Source organism: Dipteris shenzhenensis, chromosome 16, assembly GCF_047967505.1.
Source record: "Dipteris shenzhenensis isolate YYH24624 ecotype China chromosome 16, Dip_SZ_1.0, whole genome shotgun sequence".
NCBI classification, from domain to species: Eukaryota; Viridiplantae; Streptophyta; class Polypodiopsida; order Gleicheniales; family Dipteridaceae; genus Dipteris; species Dipteris shenzhenensis.
The window spans coordinates 4,832,875-4,855,728 of NC_141611.1; the positions used below are offsets into that span (position 1 = coordinate 4,832,875).

The 22,854-nt window shown below is 45.0% G+C and overlaps 1 protein-coding gene across 1 annotated transcript in view; it reads left to right on the forward strand.

Annotated features, from left to right (window-relative positions):
- LOC147892442 (RAF-like serine/threonine-protein kinase PRAF) overlaps positions 1 to 22,854 on the forward strand; it is a 49,244-nt gene that overhangs the window by 14,471 nt on the left and 11,919 nt on the right. The window contains exons 5-7 of the mRNA XM_087387623.1: positions 12,001 to 12,153; positions 12,248 to 12,411; positions 12,546 to 12,693. Of these exons, the coding sequence (XP_087243749.1) occupies positions 12,001 to 12,153; positions 12,248 to 12,411; positions 12,546 to 12,693 (465 nt within the window). The remainder of the gene's footprint in view (positions 1 to 12,000; positions 12,154 to 12,247; positions 12,412 to 12,545; positions 12,694 to 22,854) is intronic.

The following is a 22,854-nucleotide window of genomic DNA, read 5'->3' on the forward strand; positions in this document are numbered from 1 at the left end:
GGTAGCTCCAACTCATACGCCACCTCGCCAACTTTGCGGATGATCCTGTAGGGACCGTAATACCTGTGAGCAAGCTTCGTGTTGGTGTTACCTTTCAGCGAGGCATAACGGTTCTTATGGAGGCGTAAGTGCACATAATCCCCTACTTAAAAAGACAGATACCTCCTGTGTTCATCGGCATACTTCTTCTGTTTGGCTTGGGCATCCTGCATATTCTTTTTAGCCAATTGCAGAAGGGCATCCATACTCTCCAAGTCATTTCTTGCTTGCTGATTTTTCACAGCCATGTTTGCAACTAAAGATGGCATACCCATTGTGCATCCATACATAGCCCTCGAAAGGGCTCATGCCAATAGAGATGTGCTTTGTACTGTTGTAACAAAATTCAGCAAGTGCCAACCACTTATCCCAAGACTTCTGTGTGTCGTGACAGAAATGCCTCAAATACTCCTCCAGTCATTTGTTCACCCTTTCTGATTGTCCATCCGTCTCAGGGCGGTAAGCAGTGCTAGGTGTAAGAGAAGTACCCACTGCCGTAAATAATTCCTGCCATTCAGCATGCCCCTGGCTCGATGGCCTCTGTAACTCCACAAATATGGAAGCTGCCTTAGAATCCTGCATGTATTCTTCTTGAATACCATGAATCCACTCTTGGTAGATGGTAGAAATGGCAGACAAACTGCAAGCCCACATACGGGATAAGGCATCTGCAACCACATTTTCTTTCCCTTTCCTGTACTCGACGTTGAAATCGTAAGGCTGAACCTTAGCCAGCCACCTCTTCTGCTTTATTGACAAGTTGGGCTCCGTAAGGAAATACCTGAGTGTCCTGTGATCTGTCTTAACCTTGATTTTGCTACTGTACAAGTAGTGGTTCCATTTTTTGAAAGCATGGAGGATAGCCAACATTTCTTGATCATACACATGATAATCTAGTTCCTTGGCATCCAATTTCCTGCTTTCAAAAGCAATTACCCTGTGTTCCTGTCTTAGCACAACTCCTAATCCTTTGCCACTGGCATCTGTCTCCACAATGAAAGTACGTGAAAAATCAGGGCATACCAACACAGGAGCATGAGTGAGGGCAAAGTTGCGCTGTGTATCTGTAGACAACATAAAAGCATCCTTCTTCAAAAGGTCTGTCAGAGGGGTTGCCCTCTTGGCAAACTTGCGAATAAAGCTCCTGTAGAAGGAAGCAAGACCTAGAAATCCCCACAACTGAGTAGGGTTGCGTGGCTGCGGCCAATCCTCAATGCATTTCACCTTTGCAAGATCCACTCAAATGCCATCCTTGCTCACAATGTGACCAAGATACTCAACCTCTTGTGCCATAAAGGTGCATTTGCTGGCTTTAGCATAAAGCTGATGCAACCTCAAAATTTCCAGCACTTGCTTGACATGTTTGATGTGTTCGTGCTTATCCTTGCTGTAAATGAGGATGCCATAAAAAAATACCAGCACATATTTGAAAAGGAGAGGCTGCAAAATCTTGTTCATGAGTGCGTGGAAGGTAGCTGGTGCATTGGTCAATCCAAAAGGCATCACCTTGAATTCATACAGTCCCCTCTCTGTGCAAAAGGCTGTTTTGTGCTCATTCCCAGCTTTCATTCTAATTTGATGATAGCCGGACCTCAAATCAATCTTAGTGAAAAATTGAGCACCCTTGAGTTCATCCATGAGGTCATCTATCCTAGGGATTGAAAACCTGTTTTTGATGGTGACCTTATTCAAGTCTCTGTAGTCAATGCACATACGGTAAGAACCATCCTTCTTTTTCACCAGGAGCACAGGGGATGCAAAAGGAGAAGTGCTATGAGTGATGAAACTCTTCTGAAGTAAGTCCCTCACTTGAGTTGCCACTTCTTCCCGTTCTACCTTAGAGAGTCGGTATGGGGCCTTATTGATTGGCTTACTGCCAGGTTCCAGGACTATGGCATGATCTACATCTCTTCTTGGAGGCAACTGTGATGGCAAATCAGCAAATACATCTGCAAACTCTGAGAGCAATCTCTGCATATCACAATCATCAACACGGGGAGTGCCACCCTCTTTAGTTATTGACACATTTAATGCATATATGGCGCTGCCCTCTTGAGCTCTTTGGCCAATTGTCTTGCTGAAATGACCTGCAATTTAGGAGCTGCAATACCATGCAATGTAACTGATCGATCCCTGTGGACAAAGCTGAGTGTTAAGGCATTGAAATCCATGCTGATTTTGCCCAGTGATTGCAACCAATCACAGCCTAGGACAACATCTATTGGGCCCATGTCAAGTGCCAAGAGATCACCTGCAAAAGTATAGTCACCAGAGAACTTAATCCTTGCATCTTGGCAACAAGATCTACTGATCATATGCTGTCCATTGGCCACTTCTACTCTCAGCCAATGGTTTATCTCGGTAGCAATCAGTCCAACCCTCTGTAAGGTCTTGCAGTTAACAAAACTGTACCGTTGTCCACATGCACAATCTTGCCATTAATCATCCATGTTAATCTGATAGTATCAGCACTTTTGGCACCCATCAGGGCATGCATGGAAATAGTATAAAGTGTTGGCTGGGCATCCCAATAAACCTCATCCTCGTTCATAGGAGCATTACCACTTGCATCTTCACGTGCATAAAAAGGTATCGCATCTTGATGCTCCATAGAAAAGAGTGTTGGCCTACGGCCTCTCATGCCACCAGTGGGCAGAATCTCATACGAATGCGAAGCATGAGTGTCATGCACAGTAGCACCACTAGGATCAAAAGGAAAGTCAGTGCCCTTCGTGGCTCCAGTGTGAGGAGCCTCATCTGCATCATGTGTATTTGCCATCTCATCCTGAGACGTATCCAAAGAACCTGGGGCATCAAACAATTCCTCGTCATCTGAGAGGTCAATGATAATGTTGAGCTTGGCAGTACCACTGTTGCGCATCTTGCACACATTCTTGTGCTTAGGAGTCCATTTTTCGCCACATTTGAAACATAAGTTGGCCTTCTTTCTGCTGTCCATTATTGCACGTGTATGCTGTTTTATCTCAGCCTGCTCATTTCCAGCAGTAGGCTTGCCTCCAGGCTTGGCATCAGGATACTTGTAAGGCCTGGCATAGGGCATCTTACTACCTGAGACAATAGGAAAGCGAGGAAATGGTGCTGCTGCAGATTTCTTGTCAGTCCACTCAGCAAACTTAGGATTTGACGCAGCGTCATACCCCGTAGCATGCGAGCTGCCCATGGCATACTTCTGCAAGCTGAGCTGCCCTCTCAATTGTTTGAGGGTTGTGTGCCTTCACATTTGCAGCGAGAGAAGAATTTAACCCACGGATGAAACGCAATAGCTTTACCTTTTCAGATACGTCTTGCACAAATAGGGAAAGCCTCCAAAAGCATTGCAAGTACTCTTGGATTGTACCGGTCTGTGACAAGGCATAAAATTTAGCCAAGTATTGATATAATACAAGTGGAGGATACAAATGTAGTGACCATCAATTCTTTGAAACCCCTCCAAGTGGTTGGTCTCTGAGGCGAATCCCTCATGTATTGCCACCATGTGTGGGCATAGTCGTGCATATGCATACTTGCAAAAATGATGCGCTCCTCCTCAGATTTGGGGGAGAAGCGGAAATAGTCTTCCAGCTTCGTGAGCCACTCCTCCAACTCATTGGGAGTGAGAGTGTCCCCTTTAAACTTATGCACTGTGAGTTTGTCCTCGATATCCTTGGCTGCATAATTCTTGTGTGTGTAACCTCGAAAAGTGCGGGCATCATCACGCTTGAGGTTCGCATAATCGGAGAAGGGCATCTCAAGTTTGATGGCCTTAGGTAGGGCCCTGTATGAATCGCAAAGAATCTGCCAACATGTCATCAAAAGTGGCTTGCTGCCCACCACCAACCCTTTGCTGTGTAGAAGCCGCTACCATTTGATGCACTGGCTGCGTCTGGCTGTGTGTGAGAAAGATTGAGTGAGCGTAGGCAGGAAGGAGGAAGGGAGAGTAGATAGGATTAGATGTCACATCAAAAAGTACATAGTAGGGGGTGGATGGAGACTCATATAGTCCCTCCACATTTTCCACCTAAAGGGCCTCTAACTTAGCCTCTTTTTCCCCTTTATTACACTATCGTTCTTCACCTAGAGCAGCCCTGTCGTTGCCTACCGCAGAGAGGGGTCTGCATTCTAGATGCTTTGCTCCTAGAGGAGGAGGTACAACAGAGTATTACAGCTAGTTGGCAGCAGCCAGAGCCCCCCCCGTAGGGAGGGTGGGCCGTGTGGGCAGCTGAAGCGATTCAGCGGAGCGGTGAGGAGCTTCGCACCCATGCTATGTACTGCTGTCATACTGTTCAGGAGAGAGAGAGGGCTTTGCGGCGGGACTTGGCCTCCATTGAACGTCTTCGGGAGCAGGATTCAGAGTCGCAGTGGTTAGTAGACCGGTATGAGTGCGCTCACTTGGAGCTTCAGGATACTGAGGTGAGGCGGGCTGAGTACTCCTACCATTCCTCTAGATCTCGGTGGGTACAATAGGGTGATAGGATGACCAGGCAGTTCTTTCAAGCCACTGGCCCTAGATCAGCTGGCACACAGTTGCAGAGATTGAGAGGCTCTAGTGGGTAGATGCACTCGGATCCGAATGAGATCTTGGAGTTGACCTTGGATTTCTATCGGTGCTTGTTCCAGGCCGAGGAGGGGTCCCCACAGGTTTTGGCAGCCCGAGATTCAGTTTGGGCGCACATTCTGGAGGTGGTCTCCCGGAGTGTGAGCAGCTAGTTAGATGCGCCTTTATCGGATGCGGAGCTTTGGGAGGCCCTTCGGGCTCTTCCATCCTAGAAGTGCCCCGGGGAGGACCGGTTGTCCCCGACTTTCTTTAGGTGCTTCTGGGAGTGCATTCATACCCCCCTCCGCTTGGCTTTCAGGAGATCTTCGACTCGGGCTCTCTCCCTTCGACCCTGAGTCGTGGCTGGATGTGCTTGATTCATTCTCCTCACCTCACTTAATTTTTGTATATGTACGTTTGGCAAAAAGCATATTATGGTTTTTGACGTGTGCATAGCATTGATATTTTTATTAAAATAGGTGCTATTGTAATCATGGGCAATGTTTGGCAAGCCATGATGCACATGTACCAACCTACAATATAAAATTTAAACTCTGTTGCACATTTAAAAACACATCTATTATATAGTTCCGACACGCAATTAAATGCATGTATAAGCATAATTTTGGATGCTTGTGTAATTGCGATAATAGATGTGCCGAAGGGGGGGGATCACTCGGACTTGAGACAGTGGAGACTGATCACTCTCTTGAACAGAGTTTGCAGATGACACAGCCCTTTTTGTAGAGGGCTCTGCTCGGAGCTTGGATGCAGTTAGGGAGGCCTTGGCAGTGTATTGTCTAGCCTCAGGCTCCAGGATCAACTGGACCAAATAAGTCGGCTTTCTTGCAGCAATAGAGGTGGTACAGGAGATCCAGGATTGGGGCTCAGCACTAGGCTTTTGGTGGATTCTGAGGGGGCCGACAGTGAGATACCTTGGCTGCTAGGTTGGCATTGATATTTCAGCAGAGTAGCAGATCTCCCCGGTCCTAGAGAGTGTTCGGCGCAAGCTTTTGTACTAGAGCTCGGCCAAACTCTCTCTTGCAGGAAGGGCCTTGGTGGCTAACCAGGTCCTCCTTGCTACCGCCTGGTACATAGCCTCGTGCTAGTGTTTTCACAGGGGATGCATGGGATAGTTGAGGCGCTTGGTGCGCAATTTCCTCTGGGCAGGATCGGATGGCACACGTAACACCTGAGCCAGGGTAGCCTGACAGACAGTGATCCTGCCCCAGGCCCAGGGAGGATTGGTCATCATTGATCCGGAGATGCAGAGCAGAGTCTTGTTGGGCAGGTCGGTAGTGAGGGGCCTCACTCCAGGTATAGAGCCTTGGAAGCTTCTTCTGCAGCGCGGTCTCCTTCGAAACACCCCTCGCACGGGTGGTCAGTGGCAGCAGTCACACAGATGGCTCTTGTCGGAGGCCCTCCTTACAGGGAAGGGCTCTCCCTTGATGCGGAGTCTCTTCAGAGTTTGGCAGCGATTGGCAGGGGGTCTTATCCGGGCTAGTCCTCAGTTTTCTGAGGAGTTTGCACAACAGCCTCTGGGCAAGAAGGTATGCTGAGCAAAAAGCACGAGGTGAGACATGTAGGAGTAAGAGCACCTACTTTGATACCACTGTTGGGTGCGGGAAGCAATGGAATGAGATTGGAGTGCAAGGGAGCAAACAACAAGCTGAAGCAAACGTGAGTACTTGCAAATGGATAAGGAGAAAGTATAAGGGGGTGGCCTATATGGCCCCCAAGTCAACCATATGGTTACATTCACATGTGAAGTGCCATGTGTTCCGCATTACTAATCAGTGTGGTGGTTGCAGTAGATAACTAAAGTCTCCATACTTGCACGGGTTAACGTGCCCATAACCATGGTTGACATGGATCATGCAAGTTATTCCCGCAAGTGCAGTGGTTGGCACGGTCTTATGTTCTCCACCAAGAATCTTGTTCATAGGGTAGTAAAATGTAACTAGCTTAGCATCCATGTCATTTACAGCCACATTGCATATCTTTCAACCAATTCATTAAGCACAAAACCACTTAGAAACAATTTTGAAAAAGAAACTGGATGGAGGCTAGAGTGCCCTTGCTCAATGAAATCAAACATGAGACACCACATACCTTGGTGCCCCTTTTAGTATTTATTTAGTTCCTTTGGCAATGGAAAATAGTATTCTTACACCAAGGGCTCACCCTTGCACTCTGCTATACTAGCTGTCCGTTACACAAGCTAGCACTTGGCTTCAAAAGGCATCCAATTTCAGTGCACCCACTAGCACCCAACTACCTGGCAAGGCTGAGGTATTTCTCACATCTGTGTGCAACCAAGAGTACAAGTCCAAAACAAATGCTCAAACAGCCTCAAGGCTTGAAATGCATCCAATCTATCCCTCTAAGGGTCTGGCAATCCCACAATCCACTAACCGGCCTCTTAGGGCACAATGCATCAACATAGTTCTCACACTGAGCAAATGACCTCAATACATGAAGAAATCCACACACTGCCCCTTTGGCTCTAATCTGGTTACACCCTCTGTAATTGGGTGTCTATTCACAGCCTACATGGCCAAGAGGGGGCTTCCAACAACAAAGAGCAATAATAAACTTCAAAGAGGACGAAAGGAAGTTAGAAAATCCATACCCACTGTCCATGGTAGAGTGACAAGCTCTGTCTTGCACCTATCCTCTGTCCAGACTACCAGGGTGTAGAATTGGCTTCCAATCAAGGGCAAAAGAGAGAGAAAGTGAGGATAAAGATTTGTGAGAGCTGAAACGAGAAGAGCAAGGCTTACGGGTATAGAAGCCAGAAAACAGTAGAGAGAAGCTGTTCTGCAAAGGAGGGAACCCTAGAATGGAAGCAGAAAGTCCTGAGCAGCTACGAAAACCTGCACTTGAAGCACGTGCCAGCTCCAAAACAGCCCGTACAGCAGCAAAGGGATTTCGTACAGTTCACCTTTGTGTAGCAACCCGCACCATAAGGTTGGTCCGTAACACAACAATAAATGCTTCCATACAGCCGTATGGAAGCTTTGGAACACAAACCTTAGAGACAAAAGTGAAGGTAAATGACCTCGGGATGCGTGAGAATGAGAACTTTTTGCTTGGAAAGAGAGGAAGGGGCTTGCATGAGGAATCGCCATGTGGCTCCTAATTAAATCCTAACCCTCAAAACCAATGACAACATTGGGTTGCCCCCACATTAAAGCTCTAACCCTCTCCAACCAATGAAACATTAGTTTTCCTTGGGCCCAACTTGTAGTCCCCTCTTAGCCTTGCCTTGACCCAGCACTTGGGTCTAGTGGGTCTTCTTCTTAGAGTCTTCTTCTGCTTGCTGTTTTTCAGTTGCAAAAACCAAGTACGCAGAAAGATGCTTTTTCATTACATTTGAAACGGTTGGAGCCTATATAACTGGAATAGATTCTCCCTTCAGTTTAGCATCCAAAACATAAGTCTTCCCTTGGTGAGTCAAAGTTAGAGTTCTGTTTCTGGCATCCAAAAGTGCTCCCTTCCTGTGGTGCCAAGGTATTTCGAGCAAAACATCACACCCATTTAGCAGCATAATGTAGAACTCCTCAGTGTCCACATAGCTCTGAATGTGCATGTGGAACTTCCCAACGATTGGTGTAACTGACTCACTGTGCCCTGGGCAAGCCATATTTGCGTCACATAGTGGCCCCATCTCTTTTGCCCTTATGCGAAAATTTCCAGCCAGCTTTGGCAATATAAAATTGGCTCTCGTGCTTGGATCAAAGAAGAACAAAGCGGTCTGGTCACGGATTTTACCCCACGCTCTATATAATCGGTGGCATCCACATCCTGTATAGCTCCAGTGACATCTGGCATTAGACCAACAGTGGGTTTGAGCTTCTTACCCTATTGGTCATCTCTCTTTTCTCCCTTGTTCTCACTCTGAGTTGATGATGGAAACTTTCTCTTCCTGTGTGGGCATTCATATGCTCGGTGGCCATCTTCCTTGCATACGAAACATTTGTTGGCATCATAGAGGGCCGTCTTCTCTTCCTTTGACAATTTCTTTCGAGGCGATCATCGCCTTTGTCTTGCAACAAATCTAGACTTGATGGGCTGTTCAAATCTCATGAAATGTTTTTGGCCTCCTTGCTTGCTGCCTCTAAACTTTTGTGCTTCCTCGTTGCTGCCCTTGAAGCCCGAAGTCTTCCCTTGCAAGAAGGCATAAGCTATCGTGGCATTTTCTATCAGTTGAGACATATGGGAGAATTTGGTTTGGGTGCAGTAGTCTCGAATTTCCTTTGGCAGCCCACTCTTGATTTGTTTGGACAGATCCACACGCCTGTAAAAGTTCACGGGCAGCAAGGCTTCCCAAAACTTTTTATTGTACTCTTCGAGGTTCTTACAGTTTGCGGCATCCAGCTTATCCCATGCTATCATTATATTCACTTCAAAAGTGGTGGTGAGCCAAGCAGATGAGAAGACTTGCTTGAACTCAACCCAAGTGTTAGGGGCTTCATCCTGCAAGAGCAAATTGGTCCACCATTGAAGTGCATTGCCCTTGAGAAATGTGGCTGCCTTCCTGACCTTCAATGACTCCATGAAGTTCCCACCGTCAAAGGCAGCATCAAATTGTTGCACCAAAGTCAATGCTTTCAGCCTGTCTTGAGTCTTGAATTTCTCAAATTTTACAGCAGCCCCACCCTCTTTGTAATCTTCCAATTTGCCCTTGGGTGCAATGTTGTCATACACAGGTGGCTGCAAATAAGGTGGTGGCATCATCTGGCCCAAACTCTGTGCATTACTGCGAACTCCCATAGTTGGATTGACCACTCCAGGTCCCATTCCTTGCATCTGTGGCATATTCATGGAACCACTCATCATTCCTAGCATTCCCATCTGCATTCTGGGATGCATCCCTATGTTTGCATACATCATGTTGGCGTTTGCAGCCGGCATACCCCCTATCATTTGTTGCTGGAAATTTTGCATTCCTGGCTGAAGACTCCCCAAGTATGTGTCAGGCATACTAAGCCCTTTTGTGGGCTGTCCCACCATTCCTAGGAAGACCGACCCTCCTCCGAAATATGCGGGGTGCATCATTGGGGGGGGGGAAAGGGTTGTTGTCCATAATTCATTGATTAAATTGTTGCCTTGTGGGGCATTCCCCATGCCAGGAGCAACTGAGGGCATTACAGGTGGAGTCACGGGTGGCTGTCCACTTGGAGGTGCATCATTATGCATAAGCCTTTGCTTTTTGCGCTTCTTCTTGGCTGCCTTTTTGCTCTGCGGAGGGGCATCCAGTATCTTAGCTAGATTTTGGGTAAACTGTGTCAAAATGCCCAATGCACTAGCCAATTTCATCTTGAAGACGACGTCTGCATCTAGTTGTTCTTCTCATCTTGGGATACCTCAGTGGCATGCCCAAAAGATCGTGCTGTCCCTCATCATTTTGTTCTTTTCACCCTCACTGGTGTTGTGCTTCTCCTCAGAGCTGTCTTCTTCCCGCTCTGAGATAGTCAATGACCTCTCACAGTGTGACATGCTTGCTGGTTTTCTGGCTGTAACAAAAATGCAATGGGGGCTGAAGATGGTTTGTAACCTTCAGCTTTACAAGAAATGATATTTTTTGGTGATTGAAATTCATGTTCCCCATGTCATACATGCTTGATTTCTCTCAGTTTGCCTAGCCAACATGTTCCCCATGTCATACATGTAAGCTTTATGAAGAATGATATTTTTGGTGATTGAAGTTCATGTCATACATGTTTATTTCTCTCAGCTCGCATAACCAGCAAAAATGCATTTGCACGGTTGCAAATTACGAGTCCCAAGAAAATATTAGATGTTTAATGTAAGGCTTGATACCTGTTCGCATTTTTGTCTCTTTGCAATCGCTCTTGCACATCCACGTATCGTTATTTTTTTTTTCTCCCCCTTACAGCAACTTCATTTTGTTGTATACTACCTCTTAATCCCACATTTTTAACCTATATAAATATAGGCATGTGATTTACATTCTCCACGGGTCATATCTAATACTTTAGATTCTCTTCCTAGTTTCATTCTCCACCTGTGTTTTGAACATCTTGACATTAAACAGGGCATCTGACTTGCTGGGGGGGGGGGGTGTGTGTTTTGGTTGGGGGGCGCAGGGGGGGGGGCGGGATGAGAAATAAATAAATATTATCGTTCTTCAAAAGGCCTCATGGGCCTATGAGACAACAAATATATCCAAATTAGATACAAGTACAAGCCCAAGGGAGTGCACGAGGCAGCTCCTGTGAATTGTATAGAGCAGCTCCAACATTATTACAAAGCATAACTATGTTCTAATCCTATCATAGAATGACTGTTATTACATCAGTTTGAGTCTTTAGGCTTAGATTTGAATTCCCGAATCAGCGCTTTCCTGGCTTCCTTCACTTTGGTATCTTTGTTTGAGCTGGGTCGGGGTGAGCTCTTGTGCCTTTCATCTTATAGGCTTGTTCTTTACCCTTGCTGCCTTGTCTTTAAACATTACTGGTGCTTGTGACACAGCACGTGTCTTCTTGATCCCACTCAACATGTGGTATTTTCTACTTGAGGTGATTGACTCTATCTTCTGTATACCTCCCCTCATCAAATCAGCCATCCGGCAGTCCCCCTGTGCGTAAAGTTGAGGTCTTATTTGCTCTAGTTTCCTGCTCTTTCACCTCCTTATACAGGTCCGCTTTGCTAACCTTGTTGTTGACTTCCTATGTCATCTCTTGTTTCATCGACTTGACCTGAGTGGTCATCATTTCCTGAACCTTGGAAACAAGCTGTAGTGCAGATGGTACGTGTTTGGGCTTTTTGCTTGACCATCGAGTAGGCTTGCAAGTAAACTAGAGTAGGGGTAGTCACTAGGCTAGAAGAATTTTAAATACCTTCCACAATGGAGAACCAACCTTGGAGCTTGTGTTGAAGTATCTTGAGATAGCCCTATGGCGGTCCATGCTCTCCAAAGAACACTTATCCGAGTATTGATCAGGCAAGGTACATCAGCTCATATAGGCATGCCATTGCTCTCTATGAGGTTTTACCATGACCAAGAACTCTTTTTTTCAAACACAATGTTGTCAAGAAAATCGAATTTGGCTTTGATACCGTGTGAGAATTCAGGAAGCTAGGTTGAAAGCTAAAATCACAGGGCCAGTTTCAGTGAAAGATATAAGCTCTAAGCTGAAATATACAACTGAATAAATGGACTGCCAACGAAGGCACATAATTGTGGGGAGGGGGGGGGGAGCGAGGTCCGTGGTGAAGGAAAGGGCCTTTTTCATAACCCAGGATGTGGAGGGTAGGCTTGCTGACTGACTAAGGGGAAGTTGTACTACTAGACCATGGAATGAAGTAGTAATACCAGTAGATGATGTGGGAGCTAGGGATTGCTTGTAGATATAATTTATGGTTTTGAGCTAACTTAGAATTCTCGCTCTTTATATCAGACAATAAGAAATTCAGACTTGGAAGAGCTTCGGGAGTTGGGATCTGGCACATTTGGTACTGTTTATCATGGAAAATGGAGAGGGACTGATGTTGCTATCAAGCGCATCAAATCAAGCTGCTTTAGTGGAAGACCATCAGAGAGGGAACGGCTGGTACAAATTTTTTAGTTTTTTCCACTGTTTGTGTACATGCATACTTTTCTCATCTGATATGTGAATCTTATGTAACTCTCCATACATCTTACAGATTGCAGATTTCTGGCGAGAGGCCTACATCCTTGGGCAGCTACATCATCCAAACGTGGTGGCTTTTTATGGAGTTGTTCCTGATGGGCCCGGAGGAACCTTGGCAACAGTTACTGAGTACATGGTCAATGGATCTCTCAAGCAGGTTTTACAGAAGAAAGACAGGTAGTGATGTATCATATAATAGTTATCTCTTCTTAGAGCATACACAAGAATTTGCATAGATTTCCATGTTTCTTTATTACTGCAATGTGCATCTCTTAGATTTCATCTCCAAAAGTCTGTGTTGTGCCCTGCAGAACAATCGACCGTCGAAAGCGTCTATTGATTATCATGGATGCAGCTTTTGGCATGGAATATTTACACAGGAAGAATATTGTACATTTTGATTTGAAATGTGAGAACTTGCTTGTCAATATGAGGGATCCACAACGGCCCATTTGCAAGGTCTGCTTGAATGCTTGTCTTTTCTTGTTATTGCTGCTTCCATAGTCAAAAGAAATCGTCCAACTATGGGAGAATTTTGTTTTGTATTTTATATCTTGAGCTGCAATAATGGAGACAGAGACTTGCTGGTTGGCAATAATTGACTTTTATCCAACATTGGCTGTTGTAGTTTTAATTTACCCCTCTGATGTTATAACTTATAAGTCATTGTTCAGGCTTTGGTCTCATAGTTGTATTGAGATAGCGTTGGATAATTCGTAGCCAAAGATGTGCGAACTAGGCCTTGGGTGTGACCTAGAGTGTCGTATGTGGAGCTGTAGCAGCCGTCCTCTACGTCTATAAATCTACATGCTTATGGCCCAGAAATCAGCTCCGTCTAGCCCCATTTCTTGCACCATTTTCTGATCTACACAACGATGACACGTAGCTGAATGCGCCATTCTCCTCGCCGTCTCTTGAAGTGGAAGACCTATATATATTATCTTCATGAGGTGTCTCAGCAGCTGTTGGCGTTGCTGCTACCTCAGGACATCGAGATGCAGCCAGTCGCTGTTCACGAGCCACTTTGTGGAGTTCTGATAGTCATCTGTTGTCAATCAGTCATTTTTTCTTAATATCGATGGCTGATTGTGTTTTTTGTGCATCCACTCGAAGAATTTACTCCAAAATCGACAGCCCGCTTCAGATCGACGGGCTCTCTTTCGTAATCTTGTTCTTTATCGTGACTTTTGTTCTCCATCGTGACTCATTTCTGGTAGATATTGCCGCTATGGTGTTTCAATTTGCTTCTTGAGGCACCACTCTGACACTTATATTAACGCTCACAAGGGGAGGATCTGCAGACCAAGGTGAAGCTTCTAGCTCAGATTGGGCAAGGCGCAATAGCCATTATTGGGCTAGGACTTGATGATGCTCTGGTGCACCACATTGACATCAAGTCTACAGCCAAGCAAATTTGGGCAAAATTTGAAGGTATTTTTGGCAATAAAAACACCAATCCTAAAGTGTTTTTGAAACTCAATATTTATGATCTAAAGAGGGATGATGGTCAAGAACTCGGTGACCATCTGGCTAAGTTTGGCTCACTAGTTCAACAATTGGCTAGTCTCAAATGTGAGCTAGATGACGAAGACACTTCGTCATAGTAGCTGTGCTAATTAAAAGTATGCGTTGTATTTCCCGTTTTGAGCATACTTTAGAAATACTCCGCGTGGCCATCACCAATTATGAAGATCTTATTGCATCGCTCCTTGAGAAGGACAGACGGAACTAGGATGATCTAAGTGCCAGCAGCTTAGACTCTACTCTAGCTTTTGTAAGCTAAAGTAAATGGAAGAAAGGTAAAAGAATCCGATGCAGAGATTGTAACAAGTTGGGACACATTGAAGCCAATTCTTCAAAAAGAGCAAGGGAAACGTCATGCTAATCTTGTAGTTGAAGATGAAGTAGAGGAGATAGAAGAGTTTCATGGTGCCATTACCCAAGTCAAACCTAATAAGGATGATAATCCCTATAGTGACGAATGGGTTGTCTGACCTGTTTTTGAGAGAATATGTCAATAAGGGTACTCTACCTTGAGTAGTCTCCCAAAAATGATTGTATTTGTTGTGTGAGAGCCTTAGTTCTAGTCTTTGGATTTATACCTACCCAATTTAGAGTAAGGGGTGTGCCAGTTGCAAGCTGACTGAGAGGTTTGTTGTCACATGGGAGGTGTTGGACAATAAGACTTGCTTTGAAGTAGTGTGGTGGGGTGTGATTTTGGTCTTCTCTTTGTGTGTTGGGTCTCACCACGTTTGTGTGTTGGATAATTCATAGCCAAAGGTGTGGGAACTAGGCCTAGTGTGTGACCTAGAATGTTCTTAGTGTGTGTAGGTGTGAATGTGTCATTTAGTGGACACTTGTGATCTTTGAGAGTTTGGGGTCAATTGACCTCTTTAGATTTGATTCTTGTGTGGTGTGCCCTCATCTATGAGGTGTTAGCGAGAGAAGCTAAGGTCGTCTTTAACGTATGCAATGAGCCACCCATTGTAGTTTTAGAAAATCAATCAAATCATATTGTTGGAGCCTTGCAATCTCGTGCTCTTGTTCTTGAGAGCATTGTTTTGTCTTTCCTATTGTGCCATGGAAGTCTACCACCCACCTTAGCTTACACTGTCGCTAGTTGTGGATACCATTGTCCAACACATAGGAGGTGGTCAACACAGTGTTTTTCAGGCATCTTAAAATTCAAGAAGACTTGAAGATGCTCAGATAGTATAATGATGGGAAAAGCTCCTGTTATTTGATACGTTCATTTGTTTAGCATGTCGATGATTATCCTCTCCTTGTGGTCTTTTACTCACCCAGGCCTGGTTATGTAGTATTGAGAAGCTTGGGAATCCCTTTGGTTTACTCTCTAAAATGCTCTGTCATCTTTAAGAGGGAGAGCTTGATGCCATAGTCTGCTTTCAATAAGAAGGTTTCTCTAAGAAAAATCTGTTTGATTTCCATTAAGCCAACTGATTCTTACCTAATGATTAGCAAATAGGTTTCTGTCATCAACATTGATGCGTGATCATTCTCACAGCTGGAGCAGCAAGGACATATCTTCTATGTGTGCATATGCCTGGTTATAGTGTATGTCCGAAATATGCTGAATATTTCTTCTGCCATCTAAAAGGGGGTTTGACTTTAAGAATTGCTACGAGGCTTTGTGGGATATTTAGGGTCATAGGGTGGTAGATTTTATTGCTAGCTTAGCTTTCTATAGAACTGGCCTATGCCAGAATGACATCCTTGGTGTGAGAGTATATATTTTGCAGACATGCTTCTGAAGCCAAACTGTGGAGCACTGGTGCTAGCAGAAGATATTGGTTTATATCTTCTGAGGTCTTCCACAATGATCATGGGCTTGCACAATATGGGAGGTAGAGTACTGACTTATTTTACTAAAGGCGTGGAGAGCCTCAAATTGCTTTAGAACATTGTGAGTCTTGACTATGTTAGGAGTTAGGACATTGGGAAAATTTGGAGCAATAGAGAAGTGCTGTAGACACGAGATGGGGTATGAATGAGGCTATGCACCTCAAGAGGGCTGATGTTTGCTATATTTCCTTATTTTAGCAGAGGAGATATAAAGTCGTTTCTAAACTCTAGAATCAAACGTCGATAGAAACTTTCTGTTCAAAGCACATTTCAATAATGAAAATGCAATGATATGAATGATTCCCACACGGAATCTATACCGGATGATGAGGAAAATGTGCAGCAATTTGGATTCTGGGCGGTGTGGAGCTAATAGGTGTTCCTAGGGATCTCAAAGTAGGCTAGGTTTTGCTGGAATTAAAATCACAGATTTCCAGCCAGGATTAAGAGCTCTACAGTTTGTGATTTAGAGCAGTAGAGAGAAAAACAGCACGGATTTCAGCAAGGGTGGGAGGAAGGTGGAAGCAGGAGTAGATGGCTTTGCAAACAGAGGCCTGTTTTTGGATCAGAAATGTTATGCTCGAGCCGAGATAACACGACCTTGGAAGGGCCAGTAGGCATTTTTTTTAAAGAGGACCAAAATTTGTAAAGGGTCGAAAGGAATTGCATGCCAAGGTCATCGGTGAGGGTGAATGGCACAGATGAGATGTATCTAAGGTCAGAGGCCTAGGTGCACCACTCTGAATATGCTTAGGGGCAAATGAATAAAATGTACTCCAAGAGAAGGTAAATGGTGCATTAAAGAATGGTCTCAGGATTGTGACATGTGGCAACCAGATGCATCTAGGAAGATGTGGGCTCTGTGGAAAAACAAAGTAAAATGTACTCTGCGGAAAAACAAAGTAAAATGTATCTTCTGATCGTGCGCTACAGAGGTTGGCTGGCTCCCCCACGTGACTTTCCAGATCTGCATAACCCCCGGGCACACAGTCTGAGGGCAACCTGGCCATGTGGCAGGCTGCCACGGGCCCAGACCTGTCCAGAACCACCTGCAGGACCTTTCTGGCCCCCAAAGCAGCCACGACCTGGGTGTCCTCCTTCTGCAGCAAATCTGTGCCTGTTCAGCCCTCTTCCAGACCCCTATCTGCTCCAAGATCATCTGTACACCTTGCTGACATAAGCACTGACTCATCGCAGCCTTTGCTGCCTGTAAACCGTGAGCAGGTCAGCCCTTTTCAATTGTGCACGGCCTCTGGACATGTCTTTGCCAGATCTGCCCTCCTTGGTGTCTTTCCACTGCCAGGTATTCCCTCTTTTGTGCTGCCCAAATGGCAGCCTGTTTGCTGTCCATGTAGCAGCCCCAAATATCTCGCTGTTGTCCTATGGTCCACTCTCCCGATGCACTCCTCATTTGGTGGCTCACGGATGGGGAAGTGACCTCTACTATTCAACACGCCCTCTTACTGACTCATCTTAGTCTGATGCTGTTCCATCGATGAAGATGCTCCAGTGGTTCCCGTGTCGTAGCCCTTTGGATCATTGCGGTGTCGATGTGGTAGCTTTTCATCCAGTGGCTGTTGCTCCTCCAGGTTGGGTTCTGCATACCTTCCTGGTACACAAGTTCAATCTTTGGTAGCACCTGATGGCACCACCTGCTTCAATCACGTTCCCACCTTCGAACGCGAGAACTGCAAGGACCAACATCGTCCAACTGTCCCCTTCATGATGGGTGAACAGCCTGAAGTCCTCCAGGCACCATGCTCTTAGGGTTTGTTTCAACTCGTCCTCTGTCTGGCAAGGTCTGCAATGTTAAATAATCTGTCTCTAATTTACGAAGCTCTATTTCAAGCGTGGATACAAGTCACGGGCGATGGCATACGATTATTCCACCCAGCCAAATTCTCCAGGATAGTTGATTCATCATATTACGTATATTTTTATCGTTATTTTCCATCATCCTTATCCATGAGACCCTCAATTCCCTAGATAGTTCTCCTTGCCAAATGTCAGCATTTTGGCCTTTCCACTTGGTGCACCTTTTTTTACCCCTCTCTTGGGGCACATTAAAACCCACTTGCCCCTTGGCATTATTGCACATTTAGGTGCACCTAGGCCTTAGCACTCAGAACTATCTAGTCAATGCCATTCCGCCCTCACCTAGGACCTTGGCAGTTACTTCTCTTGACCATTTTAATTACGCACATTAACTATTACAAAAGTTGGTCATCTAAGAGAAAATGCCCACCGATCTATCCGAGGTCATGCTATCTCGGCTAGAGCATAACATTCCTTCCCTCTTTAAGCATCAGCGTCCTCGATGATGAAATTTGGGAAAGCTCTCCGTAACTGGTATACGGATTCCCAGGTAGCTTCCGATAGAGGCTGACCATGCCATGCAACCAACACCATGGGTATCTTCCGATTTCGTATCTGCATTGTTCCTCGGTCCAGGATTCTTGTTGGTTGGCGCCTTGCAATATCCTCTATCTCCTGAAACAAAACCACACCTTTGATTAGTGAGTCACCAGTATGCAAAAATTTCTTTAAGCGCGAAACATGAAAAACCGGGTGCACCTTACACCCCTGTGGCAATTCTAATTTATAGGCTACACTGCCTATTCTCTTTAGAATTAACCACGGCCCACAGTATTGAGGTGATAACTTAGCACACGCGAAGGAATTCTGAGAAAAACTTTTTCTCCTTCTTCAAATACTCTTATAGACCGATTTTCATCCGCATACACCTTGGCTCTATCCATAGCCTGGCGGATATTAGCTCTCACAAGTGCTAGCATCTCCCGCATTTGAACTACAAAGTTCGCGGCACTAGGCACTTTCAGAGGTACTCCAACTATAGTTGGATTGGCTGGTCTATAACCATAGTTCAGCTCAAACGGACTGAATCCGGTAGATGAATGTTTCCTATCATTGTAGGCAAACTCCAACAATGGCAACCACTTGTCCCATGTATGTTGCCTGAATGACACATATGCCCTCAGCATATCCTCTAAAGTCTGGTTGACTCTCTCCGTCTGACCATCCGTCTCAGGATGATCCCCACTACTCATTCCCAACTCAGTCCTTAGTGTCTCAAATACCGCTGTCCAAAAGTGACCGGCAAATCTAACATCTCTGTCTGACACTATGGATCTAGGCAATCCATGCAGACGAAATATATGTCTAATGAACAAATCCGCCACTTGCAGGGCACTAACAGACTCTCTAGTCGGAATGAAGTGAGCCATCTTGGTTAGACGATCAACCACCACAAGGATAGAATTATACCCTCCTTGTGTTGCAGGTAGCCCTACAATAAAATCCATGGAAATGCTCTCCCACTTACTTAGTGGTATTTCCAAGGGCTGTAAAAGTCCGGGTGGCTTCACCCGCTCGGCCTTACTTACCTGACACGAGAAACACCGTGTCACATACTCATGAATATGCTTTTTCATCCTTGGCCAAAAGAAATCTCGCTTCACGAGATCATGTCTTCTCGATCCTAGATGTCCCGTACATGGGCTATCATGGCATTGTCGAATGACTCTCTGCCTGAGATCATTCTGACCAGGTACTACAACCTTGCCATTTCTAACTAGCATACCATCCTTTATGGTATATCTTGCATAAGTTTGGCCTTTTCTGGATGCCAGGTCATCCTTTTCATTTTCCCCGGGTTTTAACACATGAGCCTTAGGCCATAAGCTCTGGACAAACTCGTCCACCTTTTGAGTTTCTCTGATCTCGGTCATTAGAGCACTCTCTAATACCGTGAAACTCAGGTTGTGCATAATGCGAGACAACGCATCAGCAACCTTATTGTCTTTTCCTCTTCGGTACCGAATCGTTAGATTAAACTCCTGCATGAGCTCTGCCCACCTAGCTTGGCGGCCCCTCAAGTCAGGCTGTTTACAAAAATGTTTCAGAGTATCATGATCCACATCCACATAAAACTCTGAACCATACAAATAATGCCTCCATGTTTTCAAAGCATGGATAACTGCATACAACTCCAATTCATGAGTTGGCCAATTCCTTTGAGAGGGAGAAAGCTTCTTGCTTTCAAAGGCTACTGGCTTTCCCTCTTGAAGGAGAACTGCTCCTACCGCAATGCCACTTGCATCGGTTTCTAGGAACAACGGTTTCTGGGGATCAACTATTTTTAACACCGGTCCTGAGACCACAGCTTGTTTTATGGTGTTAAAACTTTCTTGTTGATTCTGCCCCCAAATAAAAGGTACTTTATCTGAGGTTAGATCAGTCAATGGCGATACGATTCCGGAATATCCTTTGATATGCCTTCTATAAAACTGGACAAATCCCAAGAATGATCGCAAACGCGGTCAGACTCTGAGGGATTGGCCAAGTTAGTATCGCAGCCACCTTCTTCGGATCCATTTCTACCCCCTGTGGAGTAATTATGAACCCTAAGTATTCAAGCTTAACCATACACAGTATAGTTTTCTTTTTATTCACATAAAGACTGGCTTTCCTCAAAGTACTGAACACTATCCTTAAGTGTTCACGATGCTCAGTAGCACTTTTACTGAATATCAGGATATCGTCAATAAAATGTACTACGAACTTTCCGATATACGGACGTAGTAAATCGTTCATAAGCATGACGAAGGTCGCTGGAGCATTGGTAAGTCCGAAGGGCATTACCAAAAACTCATAATGACCAAACCTGCTTCTGAAAGCGGTTTTATGCACATCCTCGGCTCTAATCCGGATTTGATGGTAGCCGCACTTAAGATCTATCTTGCTGAAAATCACGGCTCCATGTAATGCATCTAGCAAATCATCAATCCCAGCTATTGGATACCTGTGCTTAACAGTGATATTATTCAATGCTCTGTAATCTATACAGAGGCGAAACGTATCATCCTTTTTCCTCTTTAATATCACTGGCGAAGCAAAAGGTGAGAAACTTGGTTGAATCTGCCCCAACTTGAGGTATTCTTCCAGTTGTCTACGCAGCTCCGCCTCTTCAGCAAAACTCATTCTATAGGGAGGTCTATTTACAGGTTCTGCCCCCGGGATCAGTTCAATCTTATGTTGAACTTTCCGCTCTGGAGGTAACCCATAAGGTAGTTCATCCCTAAAACACTCAGAGAACTCCTCTGTTATAAGATTAGCCAGCTTGGCCATCTCACCACTTTGTGTAACATCAGTGCTAGCTGAAGACTCATCCACCGGCTCTACCGATGCTGTGCAAAGGAATAAAAACTCAACTTGAGCCTTTCTGATTTCCATCACGGAAACCAACGGTCCCTGAGGTATATCTTTTTCACCTCGCAAGACATAAAGCACATCATTCATCTTGAATTGATATACGTGCTTTTTCCAATCAATGGCTGGATTCTTCCTAGAATGCCACGCCATTCCCAGGGCTATATCTGCATGAGCAAGCTTGGTCATTTCAAAATCAAGCTTCTCAGCATAGTCCTGAATCCGAAGCTCCAACTGGGTAACCCTTTGGTCCCATACTTCAGTTGAACTTCCATCGGCCATCCTGACTGTATACGCATAGTCAGATGGACTTGTCTTAAGTGTCAGCCTCTTCACGAGCTTGGAGTTAATCACATTGTGAGTTGACGCCGAGTCAAACAACACAATGACATCATGACTGGCCACTTGCCCTTTCATCTCACAAATGGCGAAGGCTTCTTCCCACTTGTGTAACCAAACCTCGATCACATTAGAGCTGCGCTCGGTCATCCGACCAGCGTACTTCTCCGGTCTATAATTAGCGATATTGGGCACTTTGACCCTTGCGCGCTCTAAGGAATGTATACTGGGCTCTGGCTCTGCTGGAGCTTTGCCCTTATCAATTCTAGACGGTCTAGCCGACAAGGCTTGCACCATCTCCCTGATCTCATTTGACCAGCATTTACTTGAAGCTGCTGGTTCATAATCTGCTGTAAAGCATCTTCTAATATCGAAATCCTACCGATCAAAGTAGGTGCTGCATGATGTGACATCTGTTGTGTGGATTGAATCCTAGATTCTTCAGGATTCATCCTGGAATCTTGTCCCTCGGTATCCATTTTTTCTTGAAAGAAAAAATAAAATGTATATATCTCTTTTTTTCTTTTTTTTTTTCGAAGATATATACTCTCTCCCTTTTCTGTTTTTTTCTCTTTTTTTTTTTTCCTCAACACGCCAAACTCCAAAGCGATATATATACAACTTTTCGAATTTCTCTCTGCTGTACGCAATAACAGAGTGGAAATCGAAAAACTAGAAACTCAAACGAAAGGAAAAAGATGCTCCCTGGGCTTTCTTCTTCTCAAAAACTCGTCCAAGTCCAAGTATCAGGAACTGATTCTGAACAGTCGATCTGCAGCGAATTTAATGCACTATTCTGCAACAAGCCCAATTTCAAGTACAAAGGAATCTAAACAGGTCCCAATCTGGAACAGTTTTCAGCGCTGAATTCCAAACTGTCGATCAGGAATTGTCAGATATCGATTTCAAGATTCCAATTTTGCCAGGACAGGCTGAGACCTCGAAGTAGATCAGATTCCACGCTGATTTACTTGCAGAATCAGAATCGAATATACAAACTGAGATTCGTCAAAATTATGCCTGTTCTAGAAGTTGCTCCAGATTCTTTTCCATCGCTCCAGTCTGACGCCCATCGATGCTTTCCTCTTCGTCAACGCCTCACGGGCTTCCGTCGATATATTTCACACTCACGTCGCTACCAAGGGTTCCTCGTCACGGACAGCTAACAATCCTAATTCGTCGTAGATCGTGCACGTCGCTCATCACGTATCCCTTGATCCTCCACCTGCTGTCCGTCACAAACCGACGGGTTCTACCTTACCTTTGCTCTGATACCAAAATGTTAAATAATCTGTCTCTAATTTAAGAAGCTCTATTTCAAGCGTGGATACAAGTCACGGGCGATGGCATACGATTATTCCACCCAGCCAAATTCTCCAGGATAGTTGATTCATCATATTACGTATATTTTTATCGTTATTTTCCATCATCCTTATCCATGAGACCCTCAATTCCCTAGATAGTTCTCCTTGCCAAATGTCAGCATTTTGGCCTTTCCACTTGGTGCACCTTTTTTTACCCCTCTCTTGGGGCACATTAAAACCCACTTGCCCCTTGGCATTATTGCACATTTAGGTGCACCTAGGCCTTAGCACTCAGAACTATCTAGTCAATGCCATTCCGCCCTCACCTAGGACCTTGGCAGTTACTTCTCTTGACCATTTTAATTACGCACATTAACTATTACAA